This window comes from Salmo trutta, unplaced genomic scaffold, assembly GCF_901001165.1.
Source record: "Salmo trutta unplaced genomic scaffold, fSalTru1.1, whole genome shotgun sequence".
NCBI lineage: Eukaryota > Metazoa > Chordata > Actinopteri > Salmoniformes > Salmonidae > Salmo > Salmo trutta.
Genome location: NW_021823154.1, coordinates 2,217,201 through 2,245,125, shown reverse-complemented (window position 1 = coordinate 2,245,125; position 27,925 = coordinate 2,217,201). Strand labels below are relative to the sequence as shown.

General features: G+C 40.9%; 2 protein-coding genes across 9 annotated transcripts in view; one reads left to right on the top strand and one right to left on the bottom strand.

The window, feature by feature from the left end:
- LOC115189393 (uncharacterized) overlaps positions 1-27,925 on the bottom strand; it is a 415,115-nt gene that overhangs the window by 23,655 nt on the left and 363,535 nt on the right. For 6 of the 8 annotated variants that reach the window (XM_029747964.1, XM_029747965.1, XM_029747967.1 and 3 more), the window contains 3 exons: positions 9,753-10,184; positions 1,547-1,984; positions 847-1,263 (listed from right to left, as the gene is read on the bottom strand). In XM_029747964.1, coding sequence (XP_029603824.1) covers positions 847-1,263; positions 1,547-1,984; positions 9,753-10,184 — 1,287 coding nt within the window. The remainder of the gene's footprint in view (positions 1-846; positions 1,264-1,546; positions 1,985-9,752; positions 10,185-27,925) is intronic. The other 2 variants (XM_029747970.1, XM_029747968.1) reach the window with 2 other exon arrangements.
- Positions 1-27,925, top strand: part of LOC115189397 (uncharacterized) — a 337,609-nt gene that overhangs the window by 192,483 nt on the left and 117,201 nt on the right. The gene's annotated exons all lie outside the window — the stretch shown is intronic.

Genomic DNA, 27,925 nt, shown 5'->3' with positions numbered 1-27,925 from the left:
GTTCCTCCTTCACCCATTAACACGATTAGATGTCCACCTTGTGTGCCTCCATCTGTAAGGTTCCCTAGCAAAGCATCACTGAAGACAACTAGTTTCAGAGAGTCATCTTTTCCAACATGCTGAAACTTTAAAGTCACTTGTTGTGATTTCAGTTTACAAACAACTTTGTTTGCCTCATGAACGGTTTGTAGTGGCGTGTTTTGTGTTAGATGCCACGTTGCAACCATCAAACATTACATCAGGTCTACTCTGTCTAGCAACCCATAAAATTTGTCCTCTCTTTGACCTCAATTGATCAGCTTCAATTCCACATTGAGGGGAATTCCTTTGTACGATTCTTGAAGAATCCATGTGAATTGGTTGAAGATTCTTGATATATCTCTCCTGTTGCATCAGTATTGTTCCCATCAACTGTAATAAACTCTATGCCAACATAACAAAAATGATCATGCTCCTCACGGCCAACCTGGAAAAAAGCTTTGAGGTGTGGAATCACCGTTGCAGCAAAGGTCTGTGAGCCACCCCAGATAAAGTCACCAACATGACAGGCAAGTACTCCAGTCACATTGGAGTCTTGATCAAGCCAATAGAAGACTGCAGGATCCACTTGTGACATTTTCCCAACTTAAAACATGAACTTAACAAGTAACACCTGATTGAGACAATATGACACTGTGTGATGTGTACAGCATCTATTTAAACTAGTAAATAACAAAGCTCTGATATTAGCTGATACTGAACTGAGGATAAACAAGAAACAAACTTAACATGTTGAAACATGTAGATATTAATAGAGTATTGTTACATCATAATAATGAGAAAACATTACTATGAAAACCAACTCACCTCAGCTGTGAGATGTAGGGCAGACACTGAAGGAAACTCCTCACTTCACTCTCTTCATCTGACCAGCCCTTCAGGACTACTGGTTTCTTCTCTGGTTGGATTTTAAGCATTTCTAGGAGGAGGGAGGCCTTTCTCTCTGAGAGGTCTATGGACCAGACTGCAGGAGCTGACTGGTAAACTGGCTGTAATGCTGGAAGTACACTCCTGCCTGTTTGAGTCTCATAGTCCTTCACATGTGAGTACAGATCCAGCAGGAAATCCCATTTCTGATAGTGATATACTTCAGACAGTGACAACACTTTATCTATAATTGTGTGTATGGATCCTCTAGCATGGAGAATTGCTTGAAGACACAGATTCAGTAGGAATGTCTTCTCTCTCTTTCTCCTCTCTATATTGTCCATCAGTGGAAGAAATCTGAACAAACAGTTTAAAACACAGATGATATACAGGTGAGTGATGAGGACTGATATGAGTAACAGGGTAGGGGAACTGAAAACTAATAGCACCATATGACTCCATCTATTAAAACAATACAACTATGAATTAGAATGTCGTTCAACTTAAATTCCTACTGAATTAGAGTTTCTACAGCATCTTCATATGTGCATGTATTAAAAAGATAAAGACAGTGTAAAACATAAATACTATCTACACCAGTTCAATGACATATGGACTCTTGTTGGATAAACTCACTCACCTCAGCTGTGAGATGTAGGGCAGACACTGAAGGAAACTCCTTAGTTCACTCTCTTCATCTGACCAGCCCTTCAGCTCTACTGGTTTCTTCTCTGGTTGGAGTTTCAGCACTTCTAGGAGGAGGGAGGCCTTTCTCTCTGAGAGGTCTATGGACCAGACTGCAGGAGCTGTCTGGTAAACTGGCCGTAATGCTGGAAGGACACTCCTGCCTGTTTGAGTCTCATAGTCCACCACATATGAGCTCAGATCCAGCAGGAAATCCCAATTCTGATTGTGATATACTTTAGACAGTGACAACACTTTCTCTACAATTGTTTGTATGGTTCCTCTCTCATGGAGAGCTGCTTGAAGACACAGATTCAGTAGGAATGTCTTCTCTCTCTTTCTCCTCTCTTCAGGGGACCGTCTCTGATCCTGTGGTGGAGTAAAACTGCAAGAACTGTTTAACAACAAATAGATGAATATGTGAGAGATGTGATATGCATTTCTGATGGTCACATTATGGTGGGTAAAATACAATGACTATCTTTCTAAACTCATCATCCACTTAAATTGCTCCTTATAATCCTGACCACAAAGTAAGATTGCATCTTTTTAAACACTATGTGTACACTACCGTTCAGAGGTTTGGGGTCACTTAGAAATGTCCTTGTTTTCCATGAAAACATACATGAAATGAGTTGCAAAATGAATAGGAAATATAGTCAAGATGTTGACAAGGTTATGAATATTGATTTTTAATTGAAATAATAATTGTGTCCTTCAAACATTCCTTTAATCAAATAACATTTGCAGCAATTACAGCCTTGCAGACCTTTGGCATTTTAGTTGTTAACTTGTTGAGGTAATCTGAAGAGATTTCACCCCATGCTTCCTGAAGCACCTACCACAAGTTGGATTGGTTTGATGGGCACTTCTTACGTACCATACGGTCAAGCTGCTCCCACAACAGCTCAATAGGGTTGAGATCTGGTGACTGTGCTGGCCACTCCATTATAGATAGAATACCAGCTGACTGCTTCTTCCCTAAATAGTTATTGCATAGTTTGGAGCTGTGCTTTGGGTCATTGTCCTGTTGTAGGAGGAAATTGGCATGGCGTTGCAAAATGGAGTGACAGCCTTCCTTCTTCAAGATCCCTTTTACCCTGTACAAATCCCCCACTTTACCACCACCAAAGCACCCCCAGACCATCACATTGCCCCCACCATGCTTGACAGATGGCATCAAGCACTCCTCCAGCATCTTTTCATTTTTTCTGAGTCTCACGAATGTTCTTCATTGTCAACTATGTAAAAATGACCAACAACGACGAGACGGCCTACAGGGAGGAGGTGAGGGCCCTCGGAGTGTGGTGTCAGGAAAAGTTTTATTTATTTATTTTTATTTCACCTTTATTTAACCAGGTAGGCAAGCTGAGAACAAGTTCTCATTTACAACTGCGACCTGGCCAAGATAAAGCAAAGCAGTTCGACAACATACAACAACACCAGAGTTACACATGGAGTAAAACAAACAGAGTCAATAATACAGTAGAAAAATAAGTCTATATACAATGTGAGCAAATGAGGTGAGATAAGGGAGGTAAAGGAAATAAATAAGCCATGGTGGCGAAGTAAATACAATATAGCAATTAAAACACTGGAATGGTAGATTTGACAGTAGATGAGTGTGCAAAGTAGAAATACTGGGGTGCAAAGGAGCAAAATAAATAAATAAATAAATAAATAAATACAGTAGGGGAAGAGGTAGTTGTTTAGGCTAAATTATAGATGGGCTATGTACAGGTGCAGTGATCTGTGAGCTGCTCTGACAGCTGGTGCTTAAAGCTAGTGAGGGAGATAAGTGTTTCCAGTTTCAGAGATTTTTGCAGTTCTTTCCAGTCATTGGCAGCAGAGAACTGGAAGGAGAGGCGGCCAAAGGAGGAATTGGCTTTGGGGGTGACAAGTGAGATATACCCGCTGGAACGCGTGCTACGGGTGGGTGCAGCTATGGTGACCAGCGAGCAGAGATAAGGCAGGACTTTACCTAGCAGTGTCTTGTAGATGACCTGGAGCCAGTGGGTTTGGCAACAAGTATGAAGCGAGGGCCAGCCAATGAGAGCGTACAGGTCACAGTGGTGGGTAGTACATGAGGCTTTGGTGACAAAACGGATGGCACTGTGATAGACTGCATCCAATTTGTTGAGTAGGGTGTTGGAGGCTATTTTGTAAATGACATCGCCAAAGTCGAGGATCGGTAAGATGGTCAGTTTTACGAGGGTATGTTTGGCAGCATGAGTGAAGGATGCTTTGTTGCGAAATAGGAAGCCAATTCTAGATTTAATTTTGGATTGGAGATGTTTATGTGAGTCTGGAAGGAGAGTTTACAGTCTAACCATACACCTAGGTATTTGTAGTTGTCCACATATTCTAAGTCAGAACCGTCCAGAGTAGTGATGCTGGACGGGCGGGCAGGTGCAGGCTTCGATCGGTTGAAGAGCATGCATTTAGTTTTACTTGTATTTAAGAGCAGTTGGAGGCCACGGAAGGAGTGTTGTATGGCATTGAAGCTCGTCTGGAGGGTCGTCTGGAGGGTGTCCAAAGAAGGGCCAGAAGTATACAGAATGGTGTCGTCTGCGTAGAGGTGGATCAGAGACTCACCAGCAGCAAGAGCGACATCATTGATGTATACAGAGAAGAGAGTCGGCCCAAGAATTGAACCCTGTGGCACACCCATAGAGACTGCCAGAGTTCCAGACAACAGGCCCTCGATTTGACACACTGAACCCTATCTGAGAAGTAGTTGGTGAACCAGGCGAGGCAGTCATTTGAGAAACCAAGGCTGTTGAGTCTGCCGATGAGGATGTGGTGATTGACAGAGTCTAAATCCTTGGCCAGGTCAATGAATACGGCTGCACAGTACTGTTTCTTATCGATGGCGGTTACGATATCGTTTAGGACCTTGAGCGTGGCTGAGGTGCACCCATGACCAGCTCTGAAACCAGATTGTATAGTGGAGAAGGTACGGTGGGATTCGAAATGGTCAGTGATCTGTTTGTTAACCTGTTGGGGACCCTTTCGAGATAGGATTTCATTAACATGATTGCTTGACAAGATAGCGTGGCGCGAAATTCAAAATAGCAAAAATCTAATAATTTTAATTTCTCAAACATACGACTATTTTACACCATTTTAAAGGTACACTTCTTAATGTAAACACATTGTCCGATTTCAAAAAGGCTTTACAGCGAAAGAAAAACATTAGATTATGTTAGGAGAGTGAAAACACAATTAAAACCACACAGCCATTTTCCAAGCAGGAGAGGTCACAAAAACTATAAATTCAGCTAAAATTATGCACTAACCTTTGACGATCTTTATCAGATGACACTCCTAGGACATCATGTTACACAATACATGTATGTTTTGTTCGATAAAGTTCATATTTATATCCAAAAACAGCATTTTACATTGGCGCGTGACGTTCAGAAAATGTTTAGCCTCCAGAACTACCGGTGAATGAGCACATCAATTTACAAAAATACTCATCATAAACGTTAACAAAATACATAACAATAATTTTAAGAATTATAGATAGACTAATCCTTTATGCAACCGCTGTGTCAGATTTTAAAATAGCTTTACGGAGAAAGCACATTTTTCAATATTCTGAGTACATAGCTCAGCCATCACGGCAAATTTTTCAGACACCCGCCAAGTTCGGGGAACCTCAACTCAGAATTAGTGTTAGAAATATTGTATTACCTTTGCTGATCTTCGTCAGAATGCACTCCCAGGACTGCTACTTCCACAAGAAATGTTGTTTTTGTTCCAAATAATACATATTTACGTCCAAATACCTCCGTTTTGTTCGTGCGTTCAGGTCACTATCCAAATGCATAACGCGCGAGCGTAATTTGAGACATAAAAAGTCAAAATGTTCCATTACAGTACTTAGAAGCATGTTAAACACTGTTTAAAATCAATCTTTATGGTATTTTTCTCGTAGAAATGCGATAATATTCCAACCGGACAATAGCGTATTCATTTCAGAAGAAAAATAAGGAAAGGCGCGCTCGCATGACCATGCATATCCAAATCCTTTGTCTCCAGGCAGTCCACTCAGTAACTGAGCTCCTATATTCTGCCTGGTTAATGGATATATATGAAAGAACTTTCGGAGGGCATTTGACAGCCAATGGAAGCCTTAGGAAGTGCAACGTGACCCCTAAGTATTTGTAGTTTCTCTAGGGATAGAAAAGTAGAACTACAATTCTCAGACCTTACACTTCCTGGTTGAAATTTTCTCAGGTTTTTGCCTTCCATATGAGTTCTGTTATACTCACAGACACCATTCAAACAGTTTTAGAAACTTCAGAGTGTTTTCTATCCAAACCTACTAATAATATGCATATTCTATTTCCTGTGCAAGAGTAGTAACCAGTTTAAATTGGGTACCTTTTTCATCCGGCCATTTGACATGCTTCGAAGTACGGTAATGGAATATTTTGAAATTGTTTGTCACGATATGCGCTCGCGCGTCACCTTTCGGATACTGACCTGAATGCACGAACAAAACGGAGCTATTTGAATATAACTATGGATTATTTGGAACCAAAACAACATTTGTTGCTGAAGTAGAAGTCCTGGGAGTGCATTCTGACAAAGAACAGCAAAGGTAATCCAATTTTTCTTATAGTAAATCTGAGTTTGGTGAGGGCCAAAACAACGGAGATGATCGTGGTGATCGTGGTCTTCAGGAAACAGCAGAGGGAGCAGCCCCCTATCTACATTGACGGGACCGTAGTGGAGAGGGTGGAACGTTTTAAGTTCCTCAGCAAACTGAAATGGTCCACCCACACAGACAGCGTGGTGAAGAAGGAGAAGCATCGTCTCTTCAACCTCAGGAGGCTGAAGAAATTCGGCTTGTCACCAAAAACCCTCACAAAATTTTACAGATGCACAATGGAGAACATCCTGTCGGGCTGTATCACCGCCTGGTACGGCAGCATCTCCACCCATAACCGTAAGGCTCTCCAGAGGGTAGTGAGGTCTGCACAACGCATCACCGGGGGCAAACTACCTGCCCTCCAGGACACCCACACCACCCGATGTCACAGGAAGGCCAAAAAGATCATCAAGGACAACAACCACCCGAGCCACTGCCTGTTCACCCCGCTATCATCCAGGAAGCGAGGTCAGTACAGGTGCATCAAAGCGGGGACCGAGAAACTGAAAAACAGCTTCCATCTCAAGGCCATCAGACTGTTAAACAGCCATCACTATCATGGAGTGGCTGCTGCCAACATACTGACTCAACTCTAGCCACGTTAATAATGGAAAAATGGATGTAAAAAATGTATTACTAGGCACTTTAAACAAAGCCACTTTATATACTGCTCAAAAAAATTATGGGAACACTTAAACAACACATCCTAGATCTGAATGAAAGAAATAATCGTATTAAATACTTTTTTCTTTACATAGCTGAATGTGCTGACAACAAAATCCCACAAAAATAATCAATGGAAATCCAATTTATCAACCCATGGAGGTCTGGATTTGGAGTCACACTCAAAATTAAAGTGGAAAACCACACTACAGGCTGATCCAACTTTGATGTAATGTCCTTAAAACAAGTCAAAATGAGGCTCAGTAGTGTGTGTGGCCTCCACGTGCCTGTATGACCTCCCTACAACGCCTGGGCATGCTCCTGATGAGGTGGCGGATGGTCTCCTGAGGGATCTCCTCCCAGACCTGGACTAAAGCATCCGCCAACTCCTGGACAGTCTGTGGTGCAACGTGGCGTTGGTGGATGGAGCGAGACATGATGTCCCAGATGTGCTCAATTGGATTCAGGTCTGGGGAACGGGCGGGACAGTCCAGAGCATCAATGCCTTCCTCTTGCAGGAACTGCTGACACACTCCAGCCACATGAGGTCTAGCATTGTCTTGCATTAGGAGGAAACCAGAGCCAACCGCACCTGCATATGGTCTCACAAGGGGTCTGAGGATCTCATCTCGGTACCTAATGGCAGTCAGGCTACCTCTGGCGAGCACATGGAGGGCTGTGCGGCCCCCCAAAGAAATGCCACCCCACACCATGACTGACCCACCGCCAAACCGGTCATGCTGGAGGATGTTGCAGGCAGCAGAACATTCTCCACGGCGTCTCCAGACTGTCACGTCTGTCACGTGCTCAGTGTGAACCTGCTTTCATCTGTGAAGAGCACAGGGAGCCAGTGGCGAATTTGCCAATCTTGGTGTTCTCTGGCAAATGCCAAACGTCCTGCACGGTGTTGGGCTGTAAGCACAACCCCCACCTGTGGACGTCGGGCCCTCATACCACCCTCATGGAGTCTGTTTCTGACCGTTTGAGCAGACACATGCACATTTGTGGCCTGCTGGAGGTCATTTTGCAGGGCTCTGGCAGTGCTCCTTCTGCTCCTCCTTGCACAAAGGCGGAGGTAGCGGTCCTGCTGCTGGGTTGTTGCCCTCCTACGGCCTCCTCCACGTCTCCTGATGTACTGGCCTGTCTCCTGGTAGCGCCTCCATGCTCTGGACACTACGCTGACAGACACAGCAAACCTTCTTGCCACATTGATGTGCCATCCTGAATGAGCTGCACTACCTGAGCCACTTGTGTGGGTTGTAGACTCCGTCTCATGCTACCACTAGAGTGAAAGCACTGCTAGAATTCAAAAGTGACCAAAACATCAGCCAGGAAGCATAGGAACTGAGAAGTGGTCTGTGGTCCCCACCTGCAGAACCACTCCTTTATTGGGCGTGTCTTGCTAATTGCCTATAATTTCCACCTGTTGTCTATTCCATTTGCACAACAGCATGTGAAATTTATTGTCAATCAGTGTTGCTTCCTAAGTGGACAGTTTGATTTCACAGAAGTGTGATTGACTTGGAGTTACATTGTGTTGTTTAAGTGTTCCCTTTATTTTTTTGAGCAGTGTATAATGTTTACATACCCTACATTACTCATCTCATACTGTATGTATATACTGTACTCTACACCATCTACTGCATCTTGCCTATGCCGTTCGGCCATCACTAATTCATTTATTTTTATGTAGATATTCGTAATTATTCCTTTACACTTGTGTGTACAGTATAAAATAGATGTTGTGAAATTGTTAGGTTAGATTACTTGTTAGATATTACTGCATGGTCGGAACTAGAAGCACAAGCATTTCGCTACACTCGCATTAACATCTGCTAACCATGTGTATGTGACAAATAACATTTGATTTGATTTGATTTTTTTGTTACCCGAACACCTCAAACTTAGATTCATCTGTCCATAACACTTTTTTACAATCTTCCTCTGTCCAGTGTCTGTGTTCTTTTGCCCATCTTAATCTTTTCTTTTTATTGGCCAGTCTGAGACATGGCTTTTTCTTTGCAACTCTGCCTAGAAGGCCAGCATCCTGGAGTCTCCTTTTCACTGTTGACATTGAGACTGGTGTGTTGCGGGTACAATTTAATGAAGCTGCCAGTTGAGGACTTGTGAGGTGTCTGTTTCTCAAACTAGACACTTTAATGGACTTGTCCTCTTGCTCAGTTGTGCACTGGGGCCTCCCACTCCTCTTTCTATTCTGGTTAGAGCCAGTTTGTGCAGGTATGTGAAGGGAGTAGTACACAGCGTTGTACAAGATCTTCATTTTATTGGCAATTTCTCGCATGGAAAAGCCTTAATTTCTCAGAACAAGAATAGACTGACGAGTTTCAAAAGAAAGTTCTTTGTTTCTGGCCATTTTGATCCTGTAATCGAACCCACAAATGCTGATGCTCCAGATACTCAACTAGTCTAAAGGCCAGTTTTATTACTTCTTTAATCCGAACAACAGTTTTCAGGTGTGCTAACATAATTGTAAAAGGGTTTTCTAATGATCAATTAGCCTTTTAAAATGATAAACTTGGATTAGCTAACACAACGTGCCCTTGGAACACAGGAGTGATGGTTGTTGATATTGGGCCTCTGAACGTAGATATTCCATGGCTACAATAGCCATTTACAACATTACCAATGTCTACACTGTATTTCTGATCAATTTGCTTTCTTTCGAAAACAAGAACATTTCTAAGTGACCCCAAACTTTTGAACGGTAGTGAATGTTTAGTATATTAAGTTACTGCAGTGAGCTACAAACTTCCTCTCTAAAGGGAAATACAATGACAGACAACTACAATCGCTGAACTGTACTGATCCAACTCACCTCAGCTGTGAGATGTAGGGCAGACACTGAAGGAAACTCCTCACGTCACTCTCTTCATCTGACCAGCCCCTCAGCTCTACTGGTTTCTTCTCTGGTTGGAGTTTCAGCACTTCTAGGAGGAGGGAGGCCTTTCTCTCTGACAGGTCTATGGACCAGACTGTATGAGCTGACTGGTAAACTGGCTGTAACGCTGGAAGGACACTCCTGCCTGTTTGAGTCTCATAGTCCTTCACATGTGAGTACAGATCCAGTAGGAAATCACTCTGTTTAGAATTGTTTCCATAGCGATAAGGAAAGGTGCTGTAAGTCCACACTGATGATACCAGCTTCAGTGTCTTCTCTCCTGTCTGCCCCTCCCACTCTGCTGCTTGAGACAGGAGATCCACCAGGAACTTGATCTGCTTTGAGGGATCAGACCTCCATGGATAGAAACTGCAACAAGGACAGTAACAGCTGATTCAGACATGGATGAACACATGAAACCAGTCATAGTTAAAGATATATGAAGTAGTTATACATTTACATAATGTGCTTCGGTTATATGTAGAATTATTACATTTTAGAGACATTCACATGATCTGTGTGTGACAATTAGTAATGCAATATATGTGATGTCAGGAAATAGTCTGATAAATGTTACCAGATTCACCAACACTTGAATTTAGATATGTTAAATGTTTCTACAAGATAACAACCACTAGCATCACATAATCACTAACCACCACACATGTTCAGACTCACCTCAGCTGTGAGATGTAGGGCAGACACTGAAGGAAACCCCTCACTTCACTCTCTTCATCTGACCAGCCCTTCAGCTCTACTGGTTTCTTCTCTGGTTGGAGTTTCAGCACGTCTAGGAGGAGGGAGGCCTTTCTCTCTGAGAGGTCTATGGACCAGACTGCAGGAACTGACTGGTAAACTGGCTGTAATGCTGGAAGGACACTCCTGCCTGTTTGAGTCTCATAGTCCTTCACATGTGAGTAAAGATCCAACAGGAAATGACACTGATTTTCCTTAATCACATCACCATCATCATCATAAACCCAGTCACAGAAGGGGAAAGCGCTGTAAGTACACACTGATGATACCAGCTTCAGTGTCTTCTCTCCTGTCTGCTCCTCCCACTCTGCTGCTTGAGACAGGAGATTCACCAGGAACGTGATCTGCTTTGAGGGATCAGGCCACCATAGACAGAAACTGCAACAAGGACAGTAAAAACTGATCCAGACAATCTGACACTGTATTATGTGTACAACATCTATTTAAACTAGTAAATAACAAAACTCTGATATTAGCTGATACTGAACTGAGGATAAACAAGGAACAAAATTAACATGTTGAAACATGTAGATATTAATTGTATTGTTACATCATAATAATGAGAAAACATTACTATGAAAACCAACTCACCTCAGCTGTGAGATGAAGGACAGACACTGAAGGAAACTCCTCACTTCACTCTCTTCATCTGACCAGCCCTTCAGCTCTACTGGTTTCTTCTCTGGTTGGAGTTTCAGCACTTCTAGGAGGAGGGAGGCCTTTCTCTCTGAGAGGTCTATGGACCAGACTGCAAAGTAAATTGTAGATTAAAATCCCTATGTATGTAACACCCTGGCCATAGAGAGGGGTTTTTGGTCTTTATTTTGGTTAGGCCAGGGTGTTACATTGGGTGGGCGTTCTATGTTCATTTTCTATGTTGTTTGTTTCATTGATTTTGGCCATGTGGCTTCCAATCAGGCACAGCTGTAGTTGGTTGTTGCTGATTGGGAGTCACACATAAGTGCCTGTTTTTCCATTGGGGTTTTGTGGGTAATTGTATTCTGTTTCGTGATTGCACCTGACAGTACTGTTTGGCTGTCGGTTTTCTTGTTTTTTTGTATAGTGTTCTTTCGTCCATTAAAAATCTATGATGAACACTAACTCCGCTGCGCCTTGGTCTACTCACTCCTCAGACAGCCGTTACAATGTAACACAATTTTGGCAAGGTTCGATGCAATGAACAATGAACAAACTAATGATAGACATGTTATATCAATGATATGCATGTCCCTATGTAACAACGGTAACGATATGCTAATCAAGCAGTTGTCATGGCTATCCATGAGAATCCAAATAGATCAGGTGAATAACTTCAACCAGACCAAAAAAACAACTACTTGAACAATATTTCTAACATATAGAACTACTATAGAACACTGATGTCATAGAACGTGGGGTATGGTCACAGGAGATCTATAGAACACTGACGTCATTTTGTTTGTTATTTTGTGATGTCATTAAAAAGGTTATGAAGGAAATACTGTAACTTGGAAAGTATATACACTACGTGGATGAAGTTTCAATCCGATGCGTTGTGCATGTTATATGAAGAATTATTAAAGTGTTTTTGTTAAGAGGAGGATGTGATTTTACGAACCATAAGAGACAATTGTTTTACATCAACTTTTCACAGTGACGAGTCACGCCCCTGAGTGAGGTCAGAGAGCGTGTCAGCCTGACGGAACCTCCCTTCTGAACAAACTGTATAAAATGATGGGTTAAGAATGAACACATCAGACCAGAGAGACGTAGAGCTGCAGCATTTATGTTTACAGTGGTTTGAACTCTGAATCTCAACGAGGTAGATACGATAAAAACTCAGCTCCCGGACAATCACTGGTACGTATGATTAGCTGTCCTAAGTAAAGTATCTTCCAAAGTGAATTTAAGTGGGACCATTCTACTACTGCTCAAACCATAGAATTATGCTACCCTCATCACCCCACTGGGGAACCATCGATACGGCTGGCTAGCCTATCTTCAAACCATCGTATTATGCTACCCTCATCACGCCACTGCGAAAAGGCCCAACCCTCTTTCCAAGGCAGCCCAGTTCAAAGAGATACACAGCGAGCCAGGCATTTTCATCATTAATACAATCATGATTTCTTACTCCAAGCGGGCGGCGGTTTGTGTGCAAAGTATATGATTGCTGTGAGAGTAGTTTCTACAGTGCCTTGCAAAAGTATTCACCCCCCTTGGCATTTTTCCTATTTTGTTGCATTACAACCTGTAATTTAAATGTATTTTTATTTGAATTTCATGCAATGGACATACACAAAATAGTACAAATTGGTAAAGTGAAATTAAAAATGTTTTACGGAAAAGTGGTGTGTGCATATGTATTCACCCCCTTTGCTATGAAGCCCCTAAATAATATCTGGTGCAACCAATTACCTTCAGAAGTCACATAAATAGTTAAATAAAGTCCACCTGTGTACAATCTAAGTGTCACATGATCTGTCACATGATCTCAGTATATATATACATATACACCTGTTCTGAAAGGCCCCAGAGTCTGCAACACCACTAAGCTGTCACATCCTGACCATAGAAAGCTTTTATTTTCTATGGTAGAGTAGGTCAGGGCGTGACTGGGGGGTTGTTCTAGTTTATATTTTCTATGTGGGGTTCTAGGTTCATTTTCTATGTTGGTGATTTGTATGATTCCCAATTAGAGGCAGCTGGTTATCGTTGTCTCTAATTGGGGATCATACTTAAGTAGCATTTTTTTCCACCTGTGGGTTATGGGATATTGTTTATGTTTTTGTTGCCTGTTAGCACTGCATTTGTCATCACGGTTCGTTTATTCTTTATTTGTGGTATCTTTGCTTAAGTTTCACTTTATATTCAAATTATGTGGAACTCAACATAATGGTCCGCTCATTACGACGATCGTGACATAAGCAAGGCGCACCACCAAGCAAGCGGCATCATGAATACCAAGGAGCTCTCCAAACAGGTCAGGGACAAAGTTGTGGAGAAATACAGATCAGGGTTGAGTTATAAAAAAATATCAGAAACTTTGAACATCCCACGGAGCACCATTAAATCCATTAGAAAAACATGGAAAGAATATGGCACCTCAACAAACCTGCCAAGTGAGGGCCGCCCACCAAAACTCACGAACCAGCCAAGGAGGGCATTAATCAGAGAGGCAACAAAGAGGCCAAAGATAACCCTGAAGGAGCTGCAAAGCTACACAGCGGAGATTGGAGTATCTGTCCATAGGACCACTTTAAGCCATACACTTCACAGAGCTGGGCTTTACGGATGTGTGGCCAGAAAAAAAAGGCATTGCTTAAAAAAAACAAAGCAAACAAGTTTGGTGTTTGCCAAAAGGCATGTGGGAGACTCCCCAAACATATGGAAGAAGGTCAGATGAGACTAAAATTGAGCTTTTTGGCCATCAAGGAAAACGCTATGTCTGGCGCAAATCCAACACCTCTCACCACCCCGAGAATACCATCCCCACAGCGAAGCATGGTGGTGGCAACATCATGCCTTGGGGACGTTTTTCATTGGCAGGGACTGGGATACTGGTCAGAATGGAAGGAATGATGGATGGTGCTAAATACAGAGAAGTTATTGAGGGAAACCTGTTTCAGTCTTCCAGAGATTTGAGATTGGGACAGAGGTTCACCTTCCAGCAGGACAATGACCCTAAGCATACTGCTAAAGCAACACTTGAGTGGTTTAAGGGAAATATTTAAATGTTTTGGAATGGCCTAGTCAAAGCCCAGACCTCAATCCAATTGAGAATCTGTGGTATGACTTAAAGATTGCTGTACACCAGCAGAACCATCCAACTTGAAGGAGCTGGAGCAGTTTTGCCTTGAACAATGGGCAAAAATCCCAGTGGCTATTTGTGCCAAGCTTATAGAAACATACCCCAAGAGAGTTGCAGCTGTAATTGCTGCAAAAAGGTGTCTCTACAAATTATTGACTTTGGGGGGTGAATAGTTATGCACGCTCAAGTTTTCAGTTTTTTTTGTCTTATTTCTTGTTTGTTTCACCCCCCCAATTTTTTTGGCATCTTGAACATGGTAGGCATGTTGTGTAAATCAAATGAAACAAATGCCACAAAAAATACATTTTAATTCCAGGTTGTAAGGCAACAAAATAGGAAAAATGCCAAGGTGGATGAATAATTTCACAAGCCACTGTAAATGTACCAACGTTAAGTGTCTGTCTCTTTCACTCTCGCCCTCTTCATGTCTTTTGTAACAAGTAGCCATATAGTGGTCAGTCCGCTAGGGACCTGTTTATAACGTATTTGGTGTGTATGTTTATCCTGTGTTACCAATTAATTAGCTAGTTAATAAATAATGAAACCAATTTTTGTAGTACTGAATCATAAGTAAGGCTGTGATTTTTCCAGATGCAAGGAGGTTACGACTGCTCAGAATAATGATATGATGTTATCATTAATAAGTTGACTTCAGATACCTTAGAAATGCTATTACTTCAATTTCTCAAACATATGACTATTTTACAGCATTTTAAAGACAAGACTCTCGTTAAGCTAACCACACTGTCCGATTTCAAAAAGGCTTTACAACGAAAGCCCGTGATGGCCGGGCTATCTACTCAGAATATTGCAAAATGTGCTTTCACTGAAAAGCTATTTTAAAAACGGACATAGCGATTGCATAAAGGAGTTCTGTATCTATAATTCTTAAAATAATTCATGTTTTTTGTGAAATTTTATCGTGAGTAATTTAGTAAATTCACCGGAAGTGTTCGGTGGGAATGCTAGTCACATGCTAGTCACATGCTAATGTAAAAAGCTGGTTTTTGATACAAATATGAACTTTATTGAACAAAACATGCATGTATTGTATAACATAATGTCCTAGGAGTGTCATCTGATGAAGATCATCAAAGGTTAGTGCTGCATTTAGCTGTGGTTTTGGTTTTTGTGACATTATATGCTAGCTTGAAAAATGGGTGTCTGATTATTTCTGGCTGGGTACTATGCTGACATAATCTAATGTTTTGCTTTCGTTGTAAAGCCTTTTTGAAATCGGACAGTGTGGTTAGATTAACGAGTCTTGTCTTTAAAATGGTGTAAAATAGTCATATGTTTGAGAAATTGAAGTAATAGCATTTCTAAGGTATTTGAATATCGCGCCACGGGATTCCACTGGCTGTTGACTAAGGTGGGACGTCCCACCTAGCCCAGAGAGGTTAAAGAACCGCTCTCGTGGTGCCCCAGATCCTAATGAGTTAATTGTTACATGATTAATTTAGTCGGGTCACGATTAGACATATTTAGGTAATTATATAAATCTTCAGATTACTGTTAAAGTCAAGTCATGACACAAATAGAAAAAAAACACAGTTGATTATTGATCTACTATGTCCAATATATATATATATATATATATATATATATATATATATATATTGTGGCAAAGAAGGGGGTTGAGTGATAAATGGCAGATATGTGAGGGCAGAATTTATAAACGGGCTCTGCCCGATCACTAAAATGGCCACCCCGATCAGAACTACAGATCACAAAATGGCCGACTGCCAAAACTACAATTCCCAGAAGCAAGGGGAACCCTCAGAAGGTGGAGCCGACCCACAGATAAAAGGTCAAGAAAAACCAGGAAGAGAGAGAGAGGGCGGGAAGGATCTATGAACCATAGAGAAAGAGACAATCTACATTGGCTGGATTTACCGTGTACGAGCTGGACTGTTTTGGACTTACCTGTTGGCGTTTAGACCTGGACCTACCGAGAACCAGATTTGTGTACCGAACCCTGCTATCCTTGACCTTACCTGCGGCCTGGGTGGACCAGGACAGCGAAACAAACATACAGGTACTGTCATGTTCGAAAGAACTTTCATTCTGGGCTGACTTTGGTGACAGTTTCCCACTTAATTTGTGACAAACGCTCTTAACTTTGAAGAGTTTTGCCACTATATATATATATATACTAATATTGTAACGGATCTTCTTAGAGAAGTGGAGGAGTCAGGCGCAGGACACAGGGATGAAGGTAAACAAAACGTATTTACTAAAATTATTCAATCCATCTTCTCTTAAAACTACATAGTCTGGAGCAAACACCTCCAACTACACTAAACGGACAAACAATCACCGACAAGACAAACAGGAAATGCAGAGGTTTAAATAATGAACATAATTAGGGAAACTCAAAACAGGTAATAAAGACAAAACCAAACGAACAGTGAAACATCGATCGGTAGCAACTAGTAAGCCGGTGACGCCGAACGCCGCCCGAACGAGGAGAAGGGCCAACTTCGGTGGGAGTCGTGACAAATATATATACTATATTTATATACAATATATACTATATATATATATATATATATATATATATATATACACAGATGCTCATTATTTTCATTTAGTTTCAGCCAGAACGATGTCTCAAGTTTAAAAATAAAATAAAAAAATATTTCACCTTTATTTAACCAGGTAGCTAGTTGAGAACAAGTTCTCATTTAGAACTGCGACCTGGCCAAGATAAAGCAAAGCAGTGCGACACAAACAACAACACAGTGTTACACATGGAATAAAGAAGCATACAGTCAATAACACAAAATAAAATAAAGTCTATATACAGTGTGTGCAAATGGCATGAGGAGGTAAGGCAATAAATACGCCATAGTAGCGAAGTAATTACAATTTAGCAGATTAACACTGGAGTGATAGATGAGCAGATGATGTGCAAGTAGTGATACTGGTGTGCAAAAGAGCAGCAAATAAAATAAAAACAATATGGGGATGAGGTAGGTAGATTGGGTGGGCTATAAAATAGTATTCACATGCATATCAAGTTAGATTGGCTTGATGTAGCTCACCATTGACTGGGACATCTGTCTCTCTGGTGGTTTCACTGGTGTCTCCTTCTCCATAGACAGCTGACACTCTGACTCTGTAGCAGGTACTGAGGTTCAGAGATATGATGCATTTACATTCAGGTCCCTCTGTTACCATGGTAGACCAGCCCTCCAGCCCTGCCTCTTTATAGTCCACTTTGTAGTAGAGTACAGAGGCACCATCTTCAGACTCAGGCTGGAACCAAGTCACTTTGATGGTTTCCATTGTTTTGTTCAGCAGCCGGCTCACATACAGATGTTCAGGTGGGGATCTCAGGGTCTTGACCTCAATGACCTTGCTGAAGTCACTCATACCAGAGTTTTCTATAACAGAGTACCTGATCTGGTACAGTGTGAATGGTTTCAAACCTGGCACTACACAGGTTTCTGCAGGAGCCAGGGTCACTACCACATTCCATGGCAGTTTGATAACCTTGATAAGACCAGTAGTCATGACTCTGTACTCTACTCTGTATCTCTCAGGTCTTCTGATGGTTGACTGTGGAAACTTCAGGAGGACACAGCTCTGTTTTATCTCTGCTACCTGGACTGGATCAGGTTTTAATCCCAGCAGGAAGTTGGTGGTGATGAGACTGCCTTGTTGATACAGACGAACGGAGGATCCAGGAACACTGATATCTGGTATAACTGCTGCAATGAACTTGATGTTCTCTCCATCTCTTCTGTCTTCATAGGATTTGGTGAACAAGCTGAGGTCTGACTGTATTTTCAGAGTTAAATCTGGAGGTTTGAATGGTTGCTGTGTCTCCTGCTGTCCAGTGAGATCAGTTTGGTTCATGGTGTTCTCTTGTACAGAGGGTTTGTGCTGCTCCATGGTGGAGAGGAATGAATCTTCATCCTCTAGGGAGGTCAGAGTGAAACACAGTACCCTGTCTGTCTGTGAATCTAGAAAGACTGTCTCCAGCTCCTTCTCAGATTTCACTATGGGGAGGTTCTTGGTTTTGCAGATGTTAACAGCATTCACTTCAGCTTCCTTATAGTGAAGCCAGTGATCTAAAGCCGGAGAAGTGAATGGTGACTGATCGTGTTTCTTCAGAATCTCTCTCAACCACAACAAACCTGATTCACCATTTTCTCTAATGAACTCTGTGGCTTTGGCCAGTGCTTTCTGAAACTCTGCCTGATACTCTGACAGTGACTGTGAAAACTGTGTCAGTTTGTCCTTCGCATAAGGGAAACATTTCATCACATAGGCATTGGTGGGGTCTGACATAATTTCCTGGCACCTCATTGTGACCTGTCTCAGGTGTTCCAGAACTTTCTCAGCTCTGAGGAGCAGGTCTTCACTGATCTGAAACGCAACACAAGCCGCTGCATGGTCCAGATTCTTCAGAGGGTGCAGCCAGACACGAACAGGCACTGCTTTCTCTCCTCGCTGCCCCAGACGCTTTGGCAGGGACTGGTACACCTCTACTGCTGTGTTATAATCCATTGTGGTTGTCGGGTTTACGTCACTGTGCAAGGTGCATTGATACAACAAACTGTTTACTTTCTCTGAGTCTGTCAAACTTGAGAATATATCTTCTGAATTGATGGTATTGAGCATCTTCTTAATCACATCTAGCATCTCGGTTTTCTCTCGTCTTGCATTCCTTTGTCTGTTGATGTGTTTGCTGTCAAAGATAAAGAATGCTTGAGCTCCATAGAGAACAGCCATGACCACATGAGTTGCCTTTCGTTGTGTTCTGTCTGTCTCCTCCTGAAGCACCCTGTGACTGAGCATGTCCAGTCTGGTAGTTGTTCTGTACTGTAGAGTGACCCGGTCCTGCAATGTGGACTGACCAGGATGGTTCAGGTATCCAGCAGCACCACCAACCTCCACCAGTCCAGACAGGACACTGGCTCTGAGAGGAGTGGTCACATCCAGAGCCCTGAATCTGTCCTGAAGGGAGTCTCCTTCAATACACTTCACCTCTGTGAGAGGCCGAGGTAGAGACTGACGCATGAAGGCTATTGTACTGTTATCCCAAAGACTGACATCTAAGGAGATAAAACAATATTACATTCACTGCCGAACTTCACAATATATCATAATACATATTTCACAATAAGAACTATTCACAAGACAAACTATAAAGTCCAGCACTCAACAAAATGGATACCATTGCTAGCCCAGCTCTGACGCAGGCCATGCTTTTAAACATTAGATATAACAGCTGTCTTTAAACTATGCACTCTACACATACCTGACAAAACAATAACGACATCCTCAATACTTTGAAGTCTTTAAACTGGAAAAGCATACGGTACCTGAACAAAATGAGTCACTGCGGCAGTCATACAACATCCCAAGATCTAAGGGACGACCGAGGGCAGCCACCACAACACTGTCTGATGTCCAGTCTGACAATCACAGAAAACACATGATAACATGTTGTGATACAGGTCTAAAGGACGACCGAGGGCAGCCACCACAACACTGTCTGATGTCCAATCTGACAATCACAGAAAACACATGATAACATGTTGTGGTACAGGTCATTAAAGATAATCATTCAGCAGCAGTAATGTAACTCACCTTCAGTCAGGCCTCTGCAGAAATGCTTGGCAGGATTGTTCAGCTCAATGGTAGTGGTCTTGACGTTCTGAGGAACACATGTCATCACTTGAGGTTAAGTAACAAAGGATAGTGGGAGATAACACTTTTCTGTATTTTACTGAACTGATATTAAACTGATAAGAACAGACAGAGATAGTTCAACTTTGACAGGAAAGGTAAAAGGAAAGTGTATCAAAGTAGTGGTGCAACCTGTTACAACAGGCACAACAATAGTTTTTAAGTTGAGATGCTGAAATAAATAAATATACAAATCTATCCAAGTTATTCGTTTCATCTGTTAATAACTTCTTATGGATACGTGGGACAGTAGCGTCCCACCTGGCCAACATCCGGTGAAATGGCAGAGCGCCAAATTCGAATTAAATTACTATAAATATTAAACTTTCATGAAATCACAAGTGCAATACATCAAAATAAAGCTTAACTTCTTTGGGGTAGGGGGCAGTATTTTGACATCCGGATGAAAAGCATGCCCAAAGTAAACTGCCTGTTACTCAGGCCCAGAAGCTAGAATATGCATATAATTGATAGACTTGGATAGAAAACACTCTAAAGTTTCCAAAACTGTTAAAATAATGTCTGTGAGCATAACAGCACTGATATGGCAGGCGAAAACCTGAGAAAAATCCATCCAGGAAGTAGGATGTTTTTGTTGTAGTTTTCTATTGAATGCCTTTACAGTGTCCATTGACTTAGGACTCAAATTGCACTTCCTATGCCTTCCACTAGATGTCAACCGTCTTTATAAATTGTTTCAGGCTTGTATTCTGAAAAATGAGAGAGTAAGACCAGTCTGAATGAGTGGACACTACAGTAGCCTAGAGATTATTCATGCGTGAGACCGAGAGCGCACCTTTCCTGATTAGCTTTTATATTGATGACGTTACTGTCCGGTTGAAATATTATCGATTATTTAGGCTAAAAACAACCTTAGTATTGATTATAAACATCATTTGACATGTTTCTACGAACTTTACGGATACTATTTTGACTTTTCGTCTGCCTGTTGTGACTGCGTTTGAGCCTGTGGATTACTGAACAAAACATGCGAACAAAACGGAGGTTTTTGGATATAGAGACTTTAACGAACAAAATGAAAATGTATTGAGTAAATGAATGTCTTCAGAGTGCAACCATATGAAGATCATCAAAGGTAAGTGACAAATTTTATCTCTATTTCTGACTTGTGTAACTCCTCTACTTGGCTGGTTACTGTTTGTAATGATTTGTCTGCTGGGCGCTGTTCTCAGATAATCGCATCGTATGCTTTCGCCGTAAAGCCTTTTTGAAATCTGACACCGTGGTTGGATTAACAAGAAGTTAATCTTTAAACCGATGTACAACACTTGTATGTTTGAGGAATTTTTATAATGAGTATTACATTTTTTGAATTTGGCGTTCTGCAATTTCACTGGATGTTGGCCAGGTGGGACGCTAGCCTCCCACATAACCTCACTAGGGTAACTTGTTCTTAATCCAGCCAAGGTGTCAGATTTCAAAAAGGCTTTACGGCGAAAGCAAGCTATGCGATTATCTGAGGACAGCGCCCAGCACACAAATGCATAACAAATCATTTTCAACTAGGGAGTTGCGACACGAAAGTCAGAAATAGCGATATAATATATGCCTATTGGCACTCAAAGTCCCAGTTACATTACAAATGCTCCTTTTGTTCGATAAAGTCCTTCTTTATATCTATAAAAACTCAGTTTAGCTGGCGCACTTCAGTCAATAATCTACGCGCTTGGAAACACTACATCCAAAATGGGAGCCACTTAGAAAAACTACAATTTCTCCCTCATTTGTCCAAAAAACAGCCTGAAACTCTTTCTAAAGACTGTTGACATCTAGTGGAAGCCCTAGGAACTGCAATCGGGGACGATTTCGCCCTATTATAAAAGTGCCAGGCATTGAAATCAGTGGTATTTCAGTTCTGTTATACTCACAGACATTATTTTAACAGTTTTATAAACTAGAGTGTTTTCTATCCAAATCTACCAATTATATGCATAGCCTAGCTTCTGGGCCTAAGTAGCAGGCAGTTTACTTTGGGCACGCTTTTCATCCGGACGTCAAAATACCGCCCCCTATCCCAAAGAAGTTAAGGTAGCTACCAGTACTGTATTCCAGAAGGTAAGGTATTGTTAACCTCTCTCGGCAGGTGGGATGCTATCGTCCCACCCGATTCAACAGCCAGTGAAAAATAAGAGCGCCAAATTCAAAAACCACAAAATGTCATAATTCAAAGTTCTCAAAAATACGACTATTTTACACCATTTGAAAGATAAACCTCTCCTGAATCCAACCACGTTGTCCGATTTCAAAAGACTTTACGGCGAAAGCATAAAGTTAGATTATGTTAGGACAGTACATAGACAAAAAAATTACACAAAGCCATGTTCAATGCAAGAACAGGCATCACCAAAAGCAGAAAACCAGCTAAAATTATGCATTAACCTTTGCCAATCTTCATCAGATGACACTCCTAGGACATTATGTTAGACAATACATGCATTTTTTGTTCTATCAAGTTCATATTTATATCCAAAACCCCCATTTTACATTGGCGCGTGACGTTCAGAAAATGTATTTCCCCAAACCTCCGGTGAATCAGCACAACAATTTACAAAAATACTCATTATAAATGTTGATAAAATATTAAACTGTTATTCAAAGAATTATAGATTAACATCTCCTGAATGCAACCACTTTGACAGATTCCAAAATAACTTTACGGGGAAAGCACACTTTGCAATAATCTGAGTACTGCGCTCAGAAAAATACAAAAGGCAATTACAGATACCCGCCATTTTGGAGTCATCTAAATTCATAAATAGCATTAGAAATATTCACTTACCTTTAATAATCTTCATCAGAAGGCACTTCCAGGTATCCCAGGTCCACAATAAATGTTGTTTTGTTCGATAAAGTTCATAATTTATGTCCAAATATCTCCATGTTGTTTGCGCGTTCAGTAAGCTACTCAAAATGTAGGTAGCGCGAGGAAAATGTCACGACGAAAAGTCTAAAAAAAGTTATATTTACGTTCGTTCAAACATGTCAAATGTTGTATAGCATCAATCTTTAGGGCCATTTTAACTTCAAACTTCAATAATATTCCAACCGGACCATTGCAATGTCTTGAAAAACGTTTTGGAACACGGGTATCTTCTCACGTCAATGCGCGCAATGAACTCATATGATTTTCTGAGTCACTAACTTCCCAGACTTCTTGTTCGGTCTGTGTTTACCGCAAAAGCCTCAAACAACTTTCTAAAGACTGTTGACATCTAGTGGAAGCCTTAGGAAGTGCAAAATGAACCTAACTCACTGTGTGTTAGAAAGGCAAGGACTAGAGGCACCAGATTTTCATTTCCTGGTTGGATTTTTCTCAGGTTTTTGCCTGCCATATGAGTTCTGTTATACTCACAGACATCATTCAAACAGTTCTGGAAACTTTAGAGTGTTTTCTACCCACATCTACTAATGATATGCATATCCTACCTTCTGAGTCTGAGTAGGAGGCCGTTTAATTTGGGTACATTTTTCATCCGGCCGTGAAAATACTGCCCCCTACCCTAGAGAAGTTAAGGTAGCTACCAGTACTGTCTGTCCAGAATGTAAGGTATTGTTAAGGTAGCTACCAGTACCGTCTGTCCAGAAGGTAAAGTATTGTTAAGGTAGCTACCAGTACTGTATAGAAGGTAAAGTATTGTTAAGTTAGCTACCAGTACTGTATAGAAGGTAAAGTATTGTTAAGGTAGCTACCAGTACTGTCTGTCCAGAAGGTAAAGTATTGTTAAGGTAGCTACCAGTACTGTCTGTCTAGAAGGTAAAGTATTGTTAAGGTAGCTACCAGTACTGTATAGAAGATAAAGTATTGTTAAGGTAGCTACCAGTACTGTATTACAGAAGGTAAAGTATTGTTAAGGTAGCTACCAGTACTGTCTGTCCAGAAGGTAAAGTATTGTTAAGGTAGCTACCAGTACTGTCTAGAAGGTAAAGTATTGTTCAGGTAGCTACCAGTACTGTATGTCTAGAAGGTAAAGTATCGTTAAGGTAGTTACCAGTACTGTATTACAGAAGGTAAAGTATTGTTAATGTAGCTACCAGTACTGTTTTCCAGAAGGTAAAGTATTGTTAAGGTAGCTACCAGTACTGTCTAGAAGGTAAAGTATTGTTAAGGTAGCTAACAGTACTGTATGTCTAGAAGGTAAAGTATTGTTAAGGTAGTTACCAGTACTGTCTGTCTAGAAGGTAAAGTATTGTTAATGTAGCTACCAGTACTGTCTGTCTAGAAGGTAAAGTATTGTTAAGGTAGCTACCAGTACTGTATTACAGAAGGTAAATTATTGTTAAGTATTGTTAAGCTACCAGTACTGTTTGTCTGTATTCCAGAAGGTAAAGTATTGACATAAATGGTACCTGCTCAGAGTTGTCAGCAGGAAGCTCCTCTGTATTATGTTGTAGAATCGTGATCTCTCTCTGGAGTCTAGCTTCCAGCCTGGAGGCAATCTCTTCCTCCTGAGTTTTGGTGTTTTCCTTGATAGACAATTACAGCCAACACTTTAGTATTATATTAAACTAAGACTTACTGAAAGACAGGCAGAAAGGCACATTTAACTAAAAGGGAATAAAATGCACAACTGAAACATCCCACTTTTTAACCCACTGCATCACTATGTTTAATATGTTTAACTGAATTTGGTAAAAGGCCTTTTATGGACTCTGCGCAATTGTCTTGGAACGCCTTACAAAATACTTTTAAACTGGAAGAACTTGTCCCGATTGGTATTTTTAAATCACTGATGAATGATCTTGAGTCTGATTCCCTGACCTGTCAATGTTTTTAATTTGCTGTTTTTGATTTTGTTATACTCTTGTGAATTCTATGGTTTGTACTAGATTACTTGTAGTTTTTCATGTTGTTTGTCTGTAATTTTTGTAATGACTTGGCGCTGCCTATCTTGGCCAGGACGCTCTTGAAAAAGAGATTTTACATCTCAATGAGCCCTTCCTGGTTAAATAAAGGTTAAATGAAATTAAAATAAATTATATACTGTCCAATGTCCTGGTGGAAGAAGAAACTGTAGACACACCCACCTCTTCACTATCTAACACACACTAGTCCAGACTATAGACACACCCACCTCTTCACTATCTACCACACACTGGTCCAGACTATAGACACACCCACCTCTTCAGTATCTAACACACACTAGTCCAGACTATAGACACACCCACCTCTTCAGTATCTCTCTCATTCTTTATGACATCATGGTTTCTGTGGTGCAGCTGGCACAGTTTCTGCTCCAGGTTTCCAGTCACCTCCACCAGGGTGTGTCTCTGCAGAGCTGCTACAGTGTAGTGATGCCTGACATGGCTCTCACAGTACGAGGCAGTGCAGGTCAGACAGGACCTCACAGCTTTGAGCTGTTTCTCAGTGCAGAGATCACAGGCCACATCTCCAGGTCCAGCGTAGCAGTGCTTGGGAAGAGCAGGGACCTTGAACCCTGCCTGGTGGAGTTTCTCAATCACCTTCTCCAAGGCTGAGTTAGTGAGGAGGTCAGGACGTGTTCTGAATCTCTTGCTGCACTGGGGGCAGTCGTAGTCTCCTGTCTGGGTCCAGTGGGTCTCAATGGCACTGTCTGCAGTAACTGTGTCCACAGGGGATGGAGACTGGCTCTTTGAGAACCTCTGTACACACTGAACATCTGAAGTGGTCCTCTGTCAGTAGACTGGCTGTCAGCTCACTGTACACAATGTGGTAGAAGAATGGTGGGTTGCTGTTTTAAAGACTCACTATTATACAGGAGCTAACCTACAAGATTTACAGGAATGTGGACGCTGTTTTAAAGACTCACTATTATAGAGGGGCTAACCCTACTAGATTTACAGGAATGTGGAAGCTGTTTTTAAAGACTATTATACAGGGCTAACCTACTAGATTTACAGGAATGTGGAAACTGTTCTTCACTTACCTGGCATCTTTTCCAAGCCTGTCCATGGACCAATCACTCCTTCATGGACAGACACGGTGACCACACCCTCTGCCGTTTACCACTGTGGAAAGATCAAGGAGGGGTTTGTCAGTGTGTGAATTGCAGAATTTAATAACTATCCATCTTCATGTTTGACTGTTTGGATATTTCTAAATGGACAGAAACATAAATATTTGGATATTTATAAATGGCCAGAAACAAATAATTTGATATTTCTATATGGACAGAAAAAATGAATATTTTAATATTTCTAAATGGACAGAAACCTAAATATTTGGATATTTCTAAATGGACAGAAACCTAAATATTTGGATATTTCTAAATGGACAGAAACCTAAATATTTGGATATTTATATATGGACAGAAACATAAATATTTGGATATTTATATATGACAAAAACATAAATATTTGGATATTTATAAATGGCCAGAAACAAATAATTGTATATTTCTAAAGGGACAGAAAAAACAAATATTTTTATATTTCTAAATGGACAGAAACAAATGTTTATATTTCTATTTGATTGATCCATCAATAATCTAGACCTAGTATTTAAGAATAGTTTTGTGCTTTTTTGTGTGGCTAAATTCCTAGGAAAATACACACATTTTTGTGCGACTTCATTCATAGAAAAATACATTTTTGGGGGGCAAACTTTGGAACAATCTTTTGAAAGTTATTAGAGCAATGCGTGATGGGCAATTGTCACGACTCCTACCGAGTGTGACTCCTCTCCCTGTTCGGGTGGCGCTCGGCGGTCGTCGTCACCGGCCTACTAGCTGCCACCGATCCCTTTTTCCTTTTCTATTTGTTTTGTCTAATTAGTTTCACCTGTTTTCATTTAGGCTTGTTAGTTGGGCTATTTAAGTCAGTAAGCCTGCCTGTTCTTTGTGTGGGCTTAATGATCCTTCCACTGTGTTCTGTGTGGTGGATAGTATATTTTAGGCAAATTACTTTGGTGCTAATAAGCGCTCCATTGAACTTTCTGTCTCCTGCGCCTGACTCCGCACCCCACTACGCCCAGACCGTGACAGCAATGTGTTCTCTTTTTTTGTTGTGTCCCACATTTATTTATATAAAATATAAATATTTGTTAATCAACCAGGTTGTCACCAACAAATAATTATAGATATTAATAGCCTTAGTTTTTTTTTTAAATGAATGCCAATTCTGTTTTCTATGCTTGTTTTCACTTCATACTTTGGCATAGTGGTGCACTTGAACTTAGACAGGCCATTTTATCGTGGAGGCAACAGTAGGCCTACACAATTTTCTTCATAACACATTTGATATTTCGTGGAACCTACATTACAAAAAAAATGTCATAATGCATTTAATACAAGGCTCTACTTTTCCGTGTTCATTACATCATTTCTTTGCTAATGCATTTTATACAAGGCTATATCAAATTTTATGAGGGTTGCCAGATTGGAGAAAAAATACAGATTTTTTCTGGAGGGGTTTTGTTGTATCGATTAAGGTATTCGATTGGGGAATATACACACCATAATACATACACACACAAACACTTACACACATATACACACACACTCACTTTGTTTGTACTCATGTTACTGCAAACTCTTGACTTTTTAATTCATATTTTTTATCTAGTTGTCATGTATTCATTGTCTTTAACTGGTTAAATGTTTGTAGTTTGCATGTTTCAGTAATGATTAACATGGTTAAATAGTTGTAAATCTCTGCTTGATGTAGCTTTTGGCTAATTTGGCATATATATTCTGTATTTGTCACGTCCTGACCATAGAAAGATGTTATTTTCTATAGTAGAGTAGGTCAGGGTGTGACAGGTTTTTCTTCTTCTATGTTTTCTATTTCTATGTTGTCAGGTCCTAGTTTTGTATTTCTATGTTGGGGTTTTGTTTTTGGATGATCTCCAATTAGAGGCAGCTGG